General features: G+C 42.5%; 2 protein-coding genes across 2 annotated transcripts in view; one reads left to right on the top strand and one right to left on the bottom strand.

The window, feature by feature from the left end:
- CDH23 (cadherin related 23) overlaps positions 1–18,987 on the top strand; it is an 819,524-nt gene that overhangs the window by 713,296 nt on the left and 87,241 nt on the right. The window lies entirely within an intron of this gene.
- Positions 1–18,987, bottom strand: part of VSIR (V-set immunoregulatory receptor) — a 31,875-nt gene that overhangs the window by 5,672 nt on the left and 7,216 nt on the right. The window contains exons 2-4 of the mRNA XM_054982667.1: positions 17,624–18,082; positions 14,080–14,136; positions 10,292–10,399 (exon numbers count right to left, since the gene is read on the bottom strand). Coding sequence (XP_054838642.1) covers positions 10,292–10,399; positions 14,080–14,136; positions 17,624–18,082 — 624 coding nt within the window. The remainder of the gene's footprint in view (positions 1–10,291; positions 10,400–14,079; positions 14,137–17,623; positions 18,083–18,987) is intronic.

Raw genomic sequence — 18,987 nt, forward strand, 5'->3', positions numbered from 1 at the left:
TAGACAGGCCTCCTCAGTTCCTCCAGAATTTTCGGCACCTATCACTGTGCAGAAGGACCAGTCGGTTCCAGCCATGCCTTCATCAGTTCCACTTCGGTGCCAGTCAGAGCTGCCTGCGAGAAAGGCTACGCTCAAGTCCAAGTATGCTGATTAATCGTCGTCTTCTAAGTCGCAAAAGAGGAGAAAATCCTCATCAGCTCCAATTATGTTGGTTGCATCAAATCTACCCAGGGTTCCAAGAACTCTATCTCCAACCCTCAGAAGGCATTCTTGTTCGGTTCCATTCTTTTCAGAGGGGAAGATTCCAGAGGTCATGGAGCAATCTACAGCCATTTTTTCCATTACTGCTTTCACCAATATAGCCTGTAGAATGACAGAAGGGCTCCTCGGTTCCTTCTGAAAATGACAATTGCTTGGAACTTGCTCCATAGATCATAGATGCCATCAGTTCCATTATTCCCTGTATGGCTCCCCGTACCACGACTACACTTACAGGTTTGAAGGCTCACTGGGCACATACCTGCCCCCTCATTACTTCTTCCATGATGAAGACACTTGTGTTTCAGTTTGCCTGGAACCAAGAGGTACAACAAAGCCTTCATTGGTTCTAGCCACAGTTCCAGAGGACAAGGCTGCTCCAGAACCAACATTGAACCACATTACACAGTCTGATGATGACTCCGAGGTCAGCTCTTATTTTGCATCAGAACCAGAGTTTCTTACTGAGGATTCTGCTGTATCTCCAAGTGAGGGGACCTCCATTTGTACACCAAACAGTTCGGATGGCTAGATCTCTGGACATTGAGGTGACCTCTGCTCCAACCTCTTCAGAGCTAGTCTTCAAGGTCATAGACTCAGAAGCATGGCTTTTCCAGTAATGCAAGGTATGCTTGATGTGACCAAAGATGCATGGTCCAGACCTGTCTCAACTCCAGCGACGTCAAAGAAGCTGGATAATATGTATAAAACCAAACAAGAAGGATCAGGTTTCTTGTTTACGCCTGCCAATTCTATTGTTACTGAGACCTTCCAAGGCATGGTCCTCCAAAAAAGCACAGGCCATTTGGATCCAATCAACAAGGAAGGCAGGAAACTAGATATACTGGGTAAAAGGTTTATGCTTCAGCAACCTTGACCTTTAGAATTGGTAATTATGAGGCCATCATAGCCCTCTACCAGCTTTTCTTATGCGAGAAGACAGTTCTTCCATACTTAAGCCTAATCCGTGGTGATAAACAAAGGCTGGCAAAAATTTTGCAAGGAAAAGCTTTAAGGTTCTCTGAACAACAAATAAATATGGTAAGACATACTGGAGATTGCTCTTCAAGAGCTATGGCCTCCACAATTGTAATACTTAGGCATGTGTGGCTCAGAACCACAGCACTAGCCCCTCACCATAAGATGAAAGTAGAAAACCTTCCCTTTGAAGGTACAGACCATGGTCTACCACAGACAAGGCACTCAAAAAGATTAAAGATGATAAGGTGACAACAAGGTCATTGGGTATCACATCCCTCTGTCCAAATCCCTTCAGGTAGAGATTTCCTCCAAGATCGTAGATGTCTTACACAATAATAAATACAATCAGTTCCATCCCGAGAGGTTCTCAGCAGCCTTCTTCCTCTGCCTCTGTTCAACCTTGGAGGATGTACTTTCAAACCAAACTGAAGGATGGTTCCCAATCCCCAAGGGATCAGTCTGGATGCAAAAAACAAGTCTTTTCTTGCCACACCTATTTGTGCCATGTCAGTCAACCAATCACTTCCTCTACAAGCTTGAGAACCAATTACTCAGGAGGCTTGTGTGTAGTCCATAGTAAACCAAGGCTACTGCCTACAATTCAAGACAGTGCCTCCCCACATTCGCCCTCTGCCCAACCCTCCACCTCCTGCCACCTTCCTGTTAAAGGAAGTGCAGTCATTGCTGAAGAAACAGGCCACAGAACTGGTTATATCCACTTGTACCAACAAGGTGTTTTCCTGATACTTTACTGTGGACAAAAAATCAGGAGTTTCCCATCCTATTTTAGACCTTCGTTCCCTGAACCAGGTTATAGTCTTCAAAAAGTTTCAAATGTTGTTAAGATGTTTTACCTCTGTTAAAAACACGCATTTGGTTCATTACTGTCAATTTAAAAGTTGCATATTTTCATGTTCCAAAAAGTGTTTGCTATAGAAAGTTCCTTCACTTTCACTGTGGCTCCAAGAACTACCAGTACAAAGTTCTTCCTTTCGGCCTCTCCTCTGCCCCTCATATATTTTCAAAAATCATGGCAGTAGTATTAAGCTACGTCAAGGGGAAAGGGTGTACCATTTCCCCTTATCTTGATAATTGGCTTCTGGTGGGCCACTCTAGAGAATCCCAGCACACATCTCTGGTTCTTACCATCCTCCACCAGTGGGCCAGAGGGTCAGTGTGGAAATGTCATCTCTGGTTCCCCAGCAAAAGGTGATGTTTGTGGGGCCAGTCCTGGACTCCTCCATAACCCTTGCCTTTCCTACCCCGGAAAGCATAGAGAAATTTCTCCTTACTCTGAACAAGGTCATTTCATAGAGGCACCAAAGTGCAAAAAAAAATTCAAAGACTATTATGTTTTATCACCTCTCTGACTCTGATAGTTGTAATTGTGTAAGTCAGCCACCTGGTCTATGCAGTCCACTTTCATCAAATAGTATGCCATTGATGTGGTCTCCAGAAGGTACGCAGCTGTCGGCAAGACCATCCTCGAGAGTTTGTTCCATTAAAGAGCTTCATGCCCACCTCCTGGGTAAATCAGCTTGCTAATCTCCCATGTGGGACTGCACAGAAGACATGATGATGAAAACAGGGTTGCACTTACCTGTAACTGTTGTTTATCAAGTGGTCTTCCATCCAGGCACACATCCCTCCCTCCTTCCCTGCTGTGTGCTCTTTTCTTACTTTCCTTCTACACCAGTGGTGTAGAGAACTGATGGAGGGAACTGATGGAGAGAACTGATGCTCACCCCGTCTTTTATAGCCATGCCTGGGGGGAAAGTGCACGAAAAGGCTAGGCAAGTGTCTTGCGCCTCTAGAAGTTTTGGAATGTCTATGGCTGGCCTGCACATGTGCAGTTCCCATGTGTGCATGCACAGAAAACCACTCAATAAACAACAGTTACAGGAAAGTACAACCCTGTTTTATCATGATACTTAAATATGTAAAACCTCAGTTGCTCACATTCGTCTTCCTATTTGGTTTGTCCCAGTTATTTTGTCCCCTCCCCACCTTTTGCATTTGCTTCTTCTCTATTATATATATTTTCGTTTACAACATATTTAACGTTTTTTCCTCCAGTGTAGACATGAGCCCTACATAAGATTCCTGAGTCTAAAAGCTCCAAATTTTGCAATGGGAGCAACTTTCCTTTAATCACTACCATTAATAGTCTGATTGCTATACAAATGTAATGGAGAAAGGGACGCTCTTAGAAGATTGTTACTTAAAATCACTGTCTTGTGGAAAAACATAAGTAAGTTTGTATATTTGAAAAATGGTGGTTAAATCTCTTAATATTACTCCCCTGCATGTATCTTTAGTCTAAGGGGTCCAAGGCAGACCATTCCACAAGTCCAGCCCACCATGAAAAGAGAGATTCAATCCATATTTGGAGCAGCAAGAGTCCTAGAATTGGTTAGCCTTCAACTAGATCAATGGTCTTCAACCCATGGGCTGGGACTCTCAGGTAGGTCATGGATCCCAGACTGGTAGGTTATGAACCCACACAGATGCCATTTGTTTTGCATAACCTATTACTAATACACATGTTCCCCTCCCTGCTATTGCTGCCTCTGGGAGTGGGGAAATAGAAAAAATGGTCTCAAAGTTTTGAGACCTGAAAAAGTACATTAAAAAATCCTGAAATGGTAACAAGGATCCAGAAGTTTCAGGATGAGAAGCATGACCTCCCTGAAAACCAGATCTGAAATTAACATCAAAATTTTTGAAGTGCACACCCCAGGCAAGGTGAGGTCACTCATTGATAAATTCCTCCATGGCTCTAAGATTGGTTTATTCTTCACTACTGTGCACCTCTTCATGCTTGAATTATGTTTCTGAGCCTGGGTCTATTGCCCACTGTCCTCTCGCAACTCCCCTTTCATGTCACATGGCTGTGACATCACATGCTTGCAGCTTAGTGGGCCCCACACTGCCATCTACAGGTGAAGATGAGTCTTGGCTCTGGAATGGATGAAGACCAATGAACTAGTCCTGGACTAGGACAAGGCTGAAAAGTTGTTTGTGGACAGACTGTGACCAGTTAGGCCAACTGGACTGGCTGAACCTCTTGTGGATGCTGGATTGGGGATGGACTGCAAGACGTCCCAAGCACAGTTGCACAGGGATACTAGTCTTTCTACACAGCTGTGGATCAGATCCAAGTTGTGTGGGAAAGCCGCCTCCACCTTTTTTTCCTTCAGACCAATGAAGATAGCTTACAACTTAAAACTGCACAGCAGATAAGATTAAACTGCATCTTTCCCCTAGAGTCAGGGTAGAGGAAAAGTGCTTCCAGTTACAGGCTTTTTCTGTGGCAACCCCAGAGCTTTGGAACATCTTTACAGATCAGTGAAGAAGGAATCTTCTCCCCCAGTGCTAAAGAAACTTTGTAAAACCAAAGTATTCATGACTACATTCGAGGCTAGTAGGTTAGATTTTTATTTTGCTTTGGATATTAATCTGTATGTAGTATATATTTTTTAAAAAACATTTTTAATTTACACTATGATTTTAGTCTGCTTTATAAAAGTGAGATTACGCCATCATAACAGGAGTTCAGCATAACTTTGCAAAATTAGTGACAGTAGAGAAAACAGCTTCAGTGGAGCCAAATACAGATAATACTTCATTTGAATGCCTAAAATTAAACCGGGAAAGTACGAAAACATTGCTTCACAGAAATTGTTGTCTGTATAAAGCAATAGTTGCTCCATGAAACTAAAATTAGGAAGAAAACAGGCATCATCCTCCCAACACATGTTAATGCAAGAACACTGGAGATATGATGCGAATATCATCTAAGCAGTGACCAAGTGCTATACCACGCATCAGCAGATAATATGTTGATGTATATTTTACAGCTCTGTTAAATAGCCCTACCCTTTTCTGAAAGTTTTTAACTTAATTATTGATTTTTCTGGGAAATGTGTATAAACAAACAGAAAAGAAAATGTCACATTAACTGGAATATAAAAGCAGCTGATAGCCTTCCGAAGCCTAAATGTGAATTGCTGATCCTTAACAATTATGTTAGAACAAGTGGGGAGCCCATAAAGAACTCACAGGGGAAGGAAATCCCAAACCCCGCCCCTAGTCTCTGCTTCCTCCTCCTTTTTGCTGCCACTTCCTCTTCTCCGTCACCCCCATTCGCTCTCTGCGACTGCCTCCTCCTTCCTTACCCCTTCTTCTGTTGTTGCCATCTCCTCCTGCTGCTACCTCCTCCTTCCTTACCCCTCCCACTGCTGCCTTCTCTCCCTACTGTTGCTATGTGAGTTGTTAGGCAACATACAAAATGGCAAGAGAGATCTCATGACATAGCATCACAAGATCTCATTCTGCCCGCAGATTCAAGTGGTTGGGTGAGGGGTTAAACCTCCCTCCCCCATTCTTTGATTTTCCCAGAGTTGTAGAAAAAATCCTCCTAATCCATGTCCCACCCCTCCCGATGTCTGATCTACACTTATGTTCAGAATTAGATGTTGTTGTTTTTTGTTTATAGTTTGCCTTTCTTACTGAGATGCAAGGTGGATCAACAGTTAAGACATTCAATGAAAACAGATACAATAGGGTATGGTAGCTGCACATTTGAAAACTATCATAAAACCGAACACATAGAGTAAACCTTTCTGGATTAAATTAACATTACATCTTTAGCAGCATCAAACTACCCAGTAGGAGCCTATCTGCATCAGCAGACAGTACCCAATAGCCTATAGTCCCTGTCCCTTACCAAGGTATTGCTCAAAAGTATTACTTATGACACAGTCCTAGAATCAGTAGAAAGCACTCCTGAATGATTCGATCTTATATAGTTTGCAGAAAGCCAGGAGAAAGGTAGCTTTCCTGACCTCCTTAGGCAGGTCATTCCACAAAGTGGGGGCTACAACAGAGAAAGTACGTTGGAGGGCAGTTGTTGATTTAGCACAATTGCAGGGTGGTATCTGCAGAAGGCCTGTTCAGATGAACAAAGCTGCCTTGGCAGAACATAAGGAGAGAGGCAGTTTTGCAGATATGAGGGGCCTAGGCCATAAAAGGCTTTGAATGTAATAGTCATGAACTTGAACCCAGTAACTGATGGGCAGCCAATGGAGTGACTGCAGAATGACAGTGATATGCATGTTCTGTCTGGTTCCTGAAAGTAAATGAGCTGCAGTGTTTTGCACCTGCTGGAGTCACCAAGTCGACTTTGATGGGAGACCTTTTAGAGTGAATTACTGTAGTCTAGTCTCAATGTTACCATGGCATAAATCCAGGTTGCTTGATCAACTGTGCTGAGGTAGGGGGCCATCTTCCAGGCTAGTCTAAGTTGAGAGAAGGCCTTTTCACCTCTACATTTACCTGCTTCTCTAGCAGCAGTGCTGAATCCAGTATAAGCCCTAGGCTTTTCATTGAATCAGCCAGGGTCAACTGTTGGAAGCACGATGTTCTTCAAGATCTCTGCTTTTCCAACCAGTATCACTTCCATCTTGTCTGGGTTCAATTTCAATTTATTTGCTTTCAGTCAGTTTACAACACCTGTCAAACAGTGACCCAGTACCTGCAGCATCACAAGGGGATTTGGATAGTAAGATACAGAGCTGGGTATTATCTGCATATCGATGGCATCCAATTCTAGAGCTATGAATGAGTTCTTCTAAAGGCTTTATATAGAGCAGATGACAAATGTGTCTTTCCTGGTGCCTGCCAAGTGTATTTAGAAAGTGGGTGGGGACAGATGTGGCTTTTGTCAACCACAGCTTCTGATTGGCTATTAGAGATTTGATTAGCTGTGCAAATTTTAAAAAACATTGTTTTGGCAGAAGCTACTTCCACAACACAAGGATCTTCATTGTGAGACTGATGGATAAGCTGTAGCATCCATTTTGTGGCAGCCATTTGTTGCTGTGCTCACTACACTGTATCAAAAAGTTGAATAACTTGGGGAATAAGACTGTGTCTTGTGGAACCCCTCGATAATTCCCACACTGAGGATAGCTGGTCTCCAATAGCAACCCTTTGAGTCCATCCCATGAAGAGTGATTCAAATCGGTCCAAGGCACATTCCCCGATTCTTACTCCTGCCTCCGGACACCTCAACAGAATGGCATGGTCTACTGTATTGAAGGCTGCAAATTAGGATTGCCAGGTCCCCCAGAGCTCAAACTGGGGAACGGGTGGTGAGGTGGGCATGTGCATTGGGAGTACTCATCTTATACGTGTGCACACTGTGCACAAGCTCCAGAGCACTTCCTTGTTGCACCAGGAATATCATTCCTAGCATGACAAGGAAGTGCTCTGGACCATGCAGGAGTGTTTGTTGCGGGGATGGTCAGATACTGCTCTCTGAATCGCTTTGCTCAGAAAGGGCGCATTGGAGACTGGGCGATAATTGGCCATATCATTTTTGAAGTATAGCTTTGGCACAAATATTAGTGTGATGTAGGAGAGCTACACCCATGCTGCTGCCAGCCCAAGTGAGTTTAAAAGCAGCCAAGGTGGGGTAAGCAGGGCAGCTTCCCATTCCCGAGGATGGAACCTGATAAAAAGGCAAGCCCAGCTGGGAGAAAGGAGGACAGACTGCAAGGGAAGAAGGCTGCTAAGGGCAGGGAGGGGGGGGAGACCTTCTGGCAGGGAGCCTGCTCAAGGGAAGAACAGATAGCTCTCAAGGAAGGGAAAGGCTCTGGGGCTGGAGACAGAGAGGACCCAGCAGCAGAGAGCAACACCCGGTGGAATGGCCCCCTAGGTGAGACAGGGCCAGCAAACAGGTTCCGAACCTAGGGAATGGACTGCAGACCCAAAGGAACAGCTCTCTTTAGCAGTGTGTGAATGGGAATAAATAAAGGGCTCATAACACCTGGTGATGAGATGGGGCAAAGGAGGGGAGTTTGTGTGACAGGTGCTCCTATACCCTGAGGCACCACTGACCACAAGTTTTATTTTTTTTAATAAAAATTGCAATTTGTATAAAGTTCTACTTAAAATACATGATAATATTCTCCTCTTGGGGCAATAGGAAATAATTTAGTTATAGAAGGCAACAAGTAATTAAGAGATACATTTTTCCTGTATGCCCAAAGCTATCAAAACCATTTTCTTTATTGTAAATGGATCATTTGATTAGCTTGATTTCAACCTAGGATTGCTGGGTTTCAATCCAGAGCTCATGCGAGTCTTTTACTCAGTTTCACATCCGCAAAAGACAATGCAGCCCCAACTCCTCCCTGATTCTTTTGCCTGTCCTCTCAAACTGGATTTGGTTCCTCATTCCTCCACTTGAAGTCAGCTAGGTGACTTTGGGTCAGTCACAGCTAGGGGTGTGTGATTTGGGTTTCGGATTCAGGTAAAGTACCCGAATCGGACCCAATTTGCAATGATTTGGGATTTCTGAATCAAAAGTTCCTGAAGCGATTTGTATCCCTTCGGGAAGCTTCAGATCAAGGGGTTTAAATGCCCCTTTCTGTGCCGCTGCAAAGCAGCACAGAAAGGGGCACTTAAACCTGTGGATCAGCTGTTTGGAGGGGAGATCTTCACCAAGTAGCTGATCTGAGCCTTTTCCGCCACCCAGCTGGCCGCTGCAGTGGCGGAGAAGGCGGCGTGGGCCTCACAGGAGCTGGCTCCAGCCTTCCCTGCCACCCAGCTGATCGGCCTCCCCTCTCCCTGCCGGCCAGGTAAGTGGGGTGAGTGGGGGTGGGTAAGTTTGCCCAGGGTGTGGGTTTGCTCCCCCTCACTTCAGTATGCTCCAAATATTTACGGAGCATACCGAAGCGAGCTAAATATCAGAATACTGAAGCGGCTTGCCACTTTGGGATTCTGGTAATTCCGGATTTTTTTCCTGCTTCGAGTAAACCCAAAGCGGGAAACCCGACTTTTTGAGGGGTGCACACCCCTAGTCACAGCTTCTAGGAGCTCTCTTAGCCCCACCCACCTCACAGAGTGTTTGTTGTGGGGATAATAATAACATACTTTGTAAACTGCTCTGAGCAGGCGTTAAGTTGTCCTGAAGGGCGGTATATAAATCGAATGTTATTATTATTATATTTGCCTGCTCTGAGGCTAAATATATCTTGCAGTGGCTCCAGCATATTTAATAGGACCTGTAGAATATTCTACTGATACTGCCTGGTGATGTATGTTTCCTTGTCAGTAAAGATGTCGTATTTAATTACTTATACTTTGTTTCAGCAGTGTTTCATCTCTGTATTCATATTTCTGATTGTTTTCAAATTTCTGCAACCCATACGCTATTGTATTTATTCATTGAATGTCCTAGATATTGACTTGCACTGTGTAATCTGCCTTGGGTCTCAGTGAGAAAGGTGGACAATAAATAAATATATAAATAAATAAATTAAAAACTTGAAACAACATTTCTCACTGCTACAGCCCTTCAGTAGGATTGCCAGGCCCCCTTACCCTCTCAGTGACAGGGGGGGGCTGGTACTTACCCTTTAGGAGAACTTTGCATGCGTACAAAGTGTGGACACTCTCCCAGCACAAGTACTTCCAAGAGTGACTTCATTGCATTGGCTGCAGGAATGCTCCCCTGCTTTGTGTGGGGCTGATTCTTTAAGAATCAGCTTGTTTGGGGCCCAAATTGGCACCAAGTGAAGTGCAGGAGCATTCCCATGGCCAGCACAATGACATCACTCCTGGAAGTGATGTTGTCACATCCTGCCAGGAGGGTGCCTGCTGCAGGCTTGCCTGGGAGGTATTTCACATCCTGGGCCTGTTCCTTGCACCTTCCCCCCCCCCACTGGCCAGGTGAGTAGTGGCGGGCGCAGGGAGTGGAGACTGGGAGTGGGAGATCCCCCACCCCCACTGGGGGACTGGCAGCACTACTCTTCAGACTTCACTTGAGGCCTTCCAACCCTCTATCCACCCTCCATGCTTGGGTGTCATACATGTAGTGACATTATATATTTACATATTAGAATCTGTTCTTCAAATGTCACAGTTAAAGGAGAAAAAGTAGACAGGTACATTGATTTACACTAAATGATTAAACCTTTATAGGGCAGTGGAAGAAATAAATCAACAAGGGATGAAGAGAGAGGGGGCATATTATGATACATACGCCTGTTAGAGATCGCTTGTCTCTGCTTGTAAATAAGGAGCAGGATTAGGGGCAGGCACAAAATGCCCACAATGCAGGCCCCTGTTGCCAGTACAGCTGCTGTGATGTCTGAAAAGAAGAATAAAGAAATGAGAGGCAAAATGAGCAAGAGAACAGGAAATTCTTCCCATTGCTGGAGCCTAAAACAGGACCTTATTTTGAGTCAGCAACCATTAGGTACTGCTTGTGAATTTAAGTCACGGAGATATAGTAATGACAGTTTCACTTGCCTGGTTTCTGTCTGTAATGCAGCTGTTAAAAGTACTGGATTCCGCACAGGCAAATGCAGTGATTCCAATTTTGTGTGTCCAAGATATATTAATCACTAGTGATTCTTTTCAGAATATAGCTTGTAAGTAGTGAAGGAACCAAGATTATGCTTGGGGGAGATGGGCAGGATTAAAACTGAATTATAAATCTCTCACCTGTCCTTAGCATGCAAATGAATATGAACATGTCAATAAATATGAAATATGTATCTTGCTAATGAGTGAGAGAAATTTAAAACAGATCCATTAGATACTATTTTATGTCTAGGTTCAAAGAGAGTTCAGATTGGTTTGACAATTTAATTTCATTGTTGGGCTAATTTGGAGGAAGTATCTCAAGTATATTCCAAATACCATCAACTTTTTTGAAATGCTGGAACAAGACGACTTTGTTCAGTTCCATCAGTACAGAGACAACAGCAAAACAGTAGTCAATTGGACTAGATCCAAAACCTACTGAAGTCACTGAAAAGACACTTGCTGGTTTCATTGGTCTTTGGCTCAGATCCATGACAAGCTAATGAAATATAACACTTAAAGCTCTGTGTTTCATTAACTGGACTACTTACTCCTCAATTTTATTATGTTATAGCTTAACTTGGCAAACTGTGTTTTACGCCTGCAAATATTATTCATTTAATACCTCACAATCCTTTTGTAGATTTAAATAAATCAACAAAATGCAAATTCCAATAATTGGATGCAAACCAGAAGAATGCTTTATTTACAGAAATTAAATTTTGTCTGGCCTACATAAAGACCTAACTAAAAATGAAAATGGTGAAACAGTAAGATTTGTTATAACCTGGCTGTCTGAATGGGAATTTGCTAACCATTGTTAAACCACAGTGAAAGAGTATCTTTCGTTCACACAGGTTAAACTTGCTCCTATTTGAAGGACAGGTATATTATCCATGGCGAAGCTAACAAGTATATATATCAAGTAATGAGTCATGCAAGCTAGTTAGGAGTAAGAACTTCAAGCTGAGATCAAGTTAACGGTTTATCTGAATTTTCAGTAATATGCTGAAGTTCTTTCCGGCCCTTAAATTTTTAAAAATGAAAAATACCATACGCTCTGTAGACTAAATAAAAACAAACAACTGAGATGTCAGAATTACTAGACAGAAAGCATGTCAAGACATTAAGAAAATTGGTATGGAATTTGGGGTTGAAAATAAGTTCAATACATTATTTTCAAGTTATGCTTTTAGCTCAGAAATATAAATGTGTACAGAGCATAATCAGAGCAGAGCAGATGAGATCCTCACAGGATTTTTTAATGATGGCAGTGTCTTCATGGTGGGCACAAGGATGCCATTAGTTGGGGTCCAAGAAAGTAGATGTCATCTTCTGGTATGAATATAGCCAAGAGGTATGACAGCACTGGCAACTTTAGCGCTGAATGTCTTATTGGTACTGATGTCTTATATGTATTGATTTTTTAAAGAGTCATTATCAGGATTTACATTAATCTTATAGTTTATTTCTCAGTGCTACAGTTTATTTCTCACTGCTAAACTTGGTCATCCTCAAACAAGCTAGTTGTCTCTCTCTGCCATCTCCCCTGGTTATGACTTTGTAAATTAACCAAAAGAAGAAAATGGTCAAAATCCAGCCCGAAAAAACTAAACTCTAGAAGGGATGGAATGTTCAGAGCAGTGGAGCATCAATCAAAGGAAAGAGTTGGAAGCGGCTGGAGACCCTATTGTGGTCTAGTAGTCAGAGTGTCTGACCAAGATATGGGTGATTAAGGTTTAATTTCCAACATCGCTTTTTGGGTAACTTCTAGTCAATCAGGCTAATCTAGTTCACAGGGTTGTTGTTTGCCTCCAACAGACAAGACCTGCTCAGGATATGCAGCAAGTATGACTTTGTAAACTACAGGGGGGATCCTTCCAAAACTGGCCTAATGAGAACTGAAGGGATACAATACTGAGAGCAGCTGAGTATGTGTCAAGAAAAACAGAGGTGAAAGAGAAAGTTTATTCAAGCCTCTGAAAGTTTATAGAAGAACATTTGGGGAATGGGATTACCAAATTGCCCCCATTACTCCTCATAAGCTTCCAGATTTTATAAAGTATTACAATAATAGCATTACAATGTTACATTATGCATGATGCAAAAGTGCCTTAGATACCATTATGCCAGTAACCCAGCCAGTGCCAGTGTGGTGTAGTGGCTAGAGTGTTGGACTAGGATCTGGGAGACCCAGGCTCCAATCCCCACTCTGCCACAGATGCTTCCTGGGTGACTTTGGTTCAGTCTCATCCTAATCTACCTCACAGGGTTGTTGTGAGGATAAACTGGAGGAGAGAATGATATGAGCTGCTTTATGTCCCCACTGGGAAGAAAGGCAGGGTACAAATGAAGTAAAATCAAATAGATGCCAGGCCTATATTTGACCTTAATAATTGCAAAGAATTTGTATCTATCACAATAAGGAATTCCACTAAAATGCATGCCAAACTTGCAACCATATCTTCCTGGGAGAAAGGAAGGTACAAGATAGTAACATTTTTGTTCTTCAAAAAGAATTACAAAAGGCTTATAGAGCTGGGACAGACATTTACAACTGTTTTTTCAATGATAAATACTTGCCTCTTTCCAACCCCCTGGCCTGCTTTTGAAGAGAAAGGACAATTAATGATTACTACAATTCAGGATTGGCAGGTCCTTCCAAGTCAAAACAAGAGGAGGGCATGGGAAGTAACAGGTACTTACCTGTACATGCATGGAAGCCCCCCCCCCCCTCAATTATGTCATTTCTGGCGCAACCTGGAAGTGACAGGTCACGCCAGGGAGTGATTCCATAAATATTATCCCAAACATAGTGAAAAAGCCATGTTTAGGGCCAATTTTACTGGCATGACCAGAAGCAAAAGGTTGAGCCAGAAATGACATAATAACCAGGAGATGCAGGCGCACATATGTACTTCACATGCATACCTGCAAGTGAGCAGCGGGGGCAAAAGACCTGGCAACCCTGCTGCATTTTAACATATATTATGAATAATGATGGGCACTGTGCATAGCACAGCATAGTCCACGGAAGGATAACAGTCTATATTAGGTTTATACCAAGCTGGTCCATATTAGCCATGGATGTGAACAGAGACTGACTAGTGGGTTAAAAGGTAGGAAACGGTTAATGGAAGAGCAAGTAAGGAAGCCCAGGAAAGGACTTGTTGAATAAAAAGATCTCAAGAAGGTGTGACGGTTTCAAGTAAGGCAGAAGGGAAGAAAAAAAGAGGAAGGCCATAAAGAGGATGTCACTGTAGATAAAACAGACAATATGGTCGAGACTGAGAGTGGAACTCTATGCAATATCATGTGCTTAAAACCTCAAACATCTAAGCTACTTAAACTGAATGTGCAACTTGCCAGAATATTTTTTTCCTTGGAAAATAAGCATTATTTCTACATATTTGCCCACTCAAAATACAATACAATAATAATGGGTTGCAAAATCAATCTTACTTTCACTTTGTCTGATGACAGCAGGATGAAACGTACAGTTTGGAAGTGTACCATTTGCTGTGAAATTTTAAAAAAAGAGTTAATTTCCTGGAAATTCAGATCTCATCCTAATTACAAAAAACAAAATCCTATTCAACCACAGTCAAAAAAGACCAAGCCTAACTACCAGAAATTTATGAAATCTAAACATATGTAAACATACACAAACATGCATGTTTGTGCTTATTAGCATGCTGCTGTTCATCACTCTTCTCAAAGTGGGATGCCAGACAAAGGGCTTTTTTAGAGGCAGGCTTGCAGTCCATATACCAAGTATGCCAATAACCAAACTATATTTTAATAGGTTTATTACTCATTATTTATTTTAACTTTTAAAGCTGCATTTGTGGGAGATTTACAATGCAATCATGACAGAGTTGTCAACTGGAGAAAAAATATCCTGTCCAGTAGAAGTTTAATAGAATGTTATTTACCAGGTGATGTCCTTTACCTCCATGCCATGAGAAGCTTTATCTGTCCACTTCTACACATTAAGCCTCTCTTAAAGCAACAAAGACTGATGGCAACCCCAAATCCCAAACACAGTTATACCTTTTTAAGTCCAATGAACTTAGAAGGGTATAACTGTGCTTAGGATATAGGATTCAAAGGGCAAAAAGAGGAAACCCTTCAAACAGACAAAAGGTCAAGCTAAATGGAGATGCCAGGCAAGGCACAGCTATGGCTGCAAGATCCCTTTACCCTCCTGGCAATGCCCTTTACCTGACATTCACTGTTATTCTCAAAGCACATGCACGCACATTCTCGCTGTGGGATGATGAAGACTCTCTCGGGAGTGATGTCATTGTGCTGCACCGGGAGTGTGCTTGAGGGGCCTGTTCCCTGCCTTTTCCCCCCACCAGCCAGGTGAGTGCTGCTGCTGGAGTGCTGCCGGAGGGTGGATCCCCTGCTCCCACCGGAGGACCTGGCAGCCCTAGGCAGAGCAGCCAGCAGAGGTAGTAGCCAAGTGGATGGCTGCAAGGGAATAATTCCCCCAGTCCCTCCCCCAGCCCCCATCAAGCCCATGCGGTTCTGTGTTTGAAAACTACCATTCCCAGGTAAAACTGCATCGCCAAACACAGGTTTCAACCCTTGCCCAGCATCTCGTTTAGCTTGATCCAACAACGTAAAAAAAGATGTGACAGATGAAAAAGAATCAGTGGGTTCAAAGAGATTGTATTTGTATATCTTTTTCACCTGTCGTACCCTTTTGTATTTTGGTTTTGTCTGTAGTATATATCAGGCCTGAAGAAAAATGCCCTGGCCCTCTGATGTCACTGTTTAGGACTGCACTATTAATGTACTGTTTCAGTTGTTCTCAGTGACTTGATTCATACATAACACAATAACCTGAAGAAGCTTCAGATTCACTCACACAATTCTCTGCTCCCCTAATGCAACTTCAGTAACTACTTGTTTTTATTGGAAACCATGATTAGCTATGATATTTAAATACCAAGCTATGTGCTGCACTTCCTGCATAAACTGAATATTCAACTGTTTGCAAGGCAAATACAAACAGTAGCTTGCTGGTTTAGGTGAAGAGAAAAATTATGGTTTGCTGGAAAAGACCTGTGTGTCAGGTGAGCAGCAAAAGAGAATCAAGAAAGCCTGAAGTTCTTTCAAGGCCAAATCATAATTTTCATTAAATCTGAATCAAGCCATTGTCATCACTGGTTGTAATCCACCTTGAAAACCCTTGAAGCAGAAAGGTGGGGTAGATTTTTAAATAAAAATTTTTAAATGGTTATTGCTGCTAAAGCAGACCAGGATGCTTCCCTTGTCATTACAGTCAAGTGAGAAGCAGAAGTTCTGGTAATGGGTTGAATGAGGATTCAACAAATTAAAGCTGAGTCAAGACTGAGCTGTTGTTGATCAGTGATTAAAAAGTCACCCTGTGCTCAGTGGTCTTGCAATCTTTCAAGAAGCAAAGTCATAGCTTGTAGTGCTAGAGGTGAAGAAGAAACCGGCTCCCCCTTTGGCATGTATCACTTTCAGCTAGTTTTGGTTGGTGTACTAGCTGTGGCCTTTCCTTGAAAAGTGAGATTTGGCTATGTCAAGGTGAATCTGCCTTAATCTCAGAGGTCTGTTCCACTATTAAAGTAGCATTAAAGCATCCCAGGTTTGGACTAGCAAGCTCACAGCAACTGCCATAAAGCAAACAACATTTTATCCAAAAGGAATTTTAATAAGAGATTTCCAACAACAATACCGTTACACAGAAAGGTTCAAATGCACTAAAACAACAAAACAACTCTCTCAATACACTTATATAACAAGACTCCTGCAGCACAAATATTATCTTTTGGCATTGCAGCAGCGTGATGAAGATTAGAAAACGGGTAGGGGGGACTGAAAGAAAGGAAGAAGTAACCTTGGCCTGGCAAATGTACAATATTTATAGAAACACTGGCCGTAAACCTTCCATCAATCATTGTTCTGTCTCCCAAAACCAACTTCCCCCTCCCATCCTATACCAGCTGCAGCCAATGCCCAATTAAGAGACCTGAAGGAACAATCTTAATGATAACAGTCTCTACTTAAATGAATAACAGCACCTGTTCACATACAGAGTAAAATAAAAAAGAGCCAAAATTTCCTTCAGAAATTATTCTTTTCTTGACAGGCTGTTGTCATCCATGTTCTAATCACAACCAGTTTAGGGCCAAGCTAGATGTGCAAGTTTTTAAAGAGTTAGGTCAGGGATCCTCAGACCCAACTCGAGTTCCCTGCACTCACACAGCAGCTTTGGGGAATGGCTATTAAAAAACAAAAGAGAGCCCAAACAGCCTCAGAATACCTCCATGGGGGGAGGAGGGGTTCCTCCCTTCTCCCTCAAGCCATTTCCCATGTCAAAATAGCACAAAGGGGAGTTCCCCTCACTTTTTTCTGCTCCACATGTACAGAATACTCCACGTGGAGCAGAAAAAATGGGGGGGGGGGACAAAGAAAACTTTGAAGTAAATAAACGGCAGGGAGCTTATTAAGATAATCTGCCTCCAGAGATTCATTGATACAGTTGGTATCCAGAATGTCCTCAGGTCACAATTTGCATGTTTTTGGCTAATAAAATCTCTCACACCATCCAACCTTGACTCCACTTGATAAACATGAGAACTGAGCATATTAAATAGGGATCTGCCATGTTACCTTGCTTTGTTGCTGCCATGGTTCTTTTAAAAACTAAGTTATTTTCTTCCTGTGAATAGTTACCCCAGCCAGTTGGGGATCGTATTGTAAACATGACAAGGTAACAATGCTACACAGTCAGTCAGGATTGGTAACATGACAATTTCACAAAGCCAGTTGACAGCATTACTTCTTGGATCAACACTGACCTCGTTCTGAATAAACATGCTCCTTTGTTTTCCCCAGTGGTAGTCTCTACAGACCATGATCAGTCCATTCTATCCACACATACAAACATGATACTAAGGGAATATGATGACAGTGCAAAGGATACATGATTTTAAATATACTTACTTTGTGTTCAGGGTTCGCTTACCTTTCTGTATACGAAGTTCCATGAAACCATGAGCATGTTGCTGGATAACGGCCTTCTTATTGTGTTCCTTCTTAGCCTCTATGACATAGCAGCAGTACTTCCCGCTGTCCTGCAGAGTAAGGTTTGCTATGGTAATATGGAATGTCCCGCGGTGATCTGAAGAGGTCTCCAGTCCATGATGGTTTGCTGGTTGCCCATGGAAAGATTTCTGAGCAGTGATGTTACTCGCTAGCCCATGGTGTTTCCCTCCGTCATAATGCAGCTCCTTTTCTGTGACATTGCGGATATGCCTTTTCTCTGAACAATTGTGATCATTCTGGTTGCTGACATACCAAATTTTGTAAAAGAAATCATGTCGATCAACAAAAGGCACACTGATCTTGCAAGTCAAAGTAACATTTTGACCTTCGGGACAGACGTAAACCGAGTAAGGACTGGTGACATGGAAGAATGACTGTACTATACGGAGAGAAAACAGAACATGATATAAATAAATATTTTGTAAATGATGCAATGCGATTATGACAAACTAAGAGAAGCATTATTTTCCCCATTTAACAAGAGAATAAACAAATAGGAAAAGACTCACAGGGTCACACAGCATGCCATTGAGATGAACCTGGAACACTGTTCTAGTTTCTGACTGGAACGAAAGTCTGACTGTTAAGTCCTGCATTCTGTTCTTAGTATCCTATTTTACCTTGGATCAATCCCATTTTCTCTTAGTAGTCATCTTCATATACAATAATACCTACAAAAATCTTTATTTGGAATCCTACAGTCCCACAGAATGATAGTTCTAGCAGCTCACAGAATTTTAATATCTTCAAAGAACAAAAGACAGGCACACTGATTTGGCATAGCCATATATCAGAAAACGGAACAATCCCTGATAAAGAAGAACATTTCATTTTCATTTATATGCTGCTTTTCTCCACAATGGGGATCCAGAGCAGCTTACATCATTCTCCTTGCCTCCATATTAACCTCACAATAACCCTGAGAGCTAGGTTAGGCTAAGAGTGTGTGACTGAATCAAAGTCACCCAGTGAGCTTCCACAGCAGAGTAGTGATTCAAACCTGGGTCTCTCACATCCTACTGTGAAACTCTAACCAGTATGCTACAGTGGCTGGCAGGAGGGGGGTGCTGTTGAGGCCTGGGTGAGTCATAGAAAGTCATGTGGTATTGTTGTCCAGTGGTTGCTTCCAGACCTGGCCCCAATCAGTCGCGAAACAGTCCTGAAATGGCCCTGCCTCCTCCCTCTGCCTTTTACTGACAGAAGTCAAGCCTGGAATACTGGCTGAACTGTTATGATTGCCTAGCAACATCCATCAAGGGCATTTGGTTAAAGCTACAGGTTGTG

This window comes from Eublepharis macularius, chromosome 6 (genome assembly GCF_028583425.1).
Source record: "Eublepharis macularius isolate TG4126 chromosome 6, MPM_Emac_v1.0, whole genome shotgun sequence".
NCBI lineage: Eukaryota > Metazoa > Chordata > Lepidosauria > Squamata > Eublepharidae > Eublepharis > Eublepharis macularius.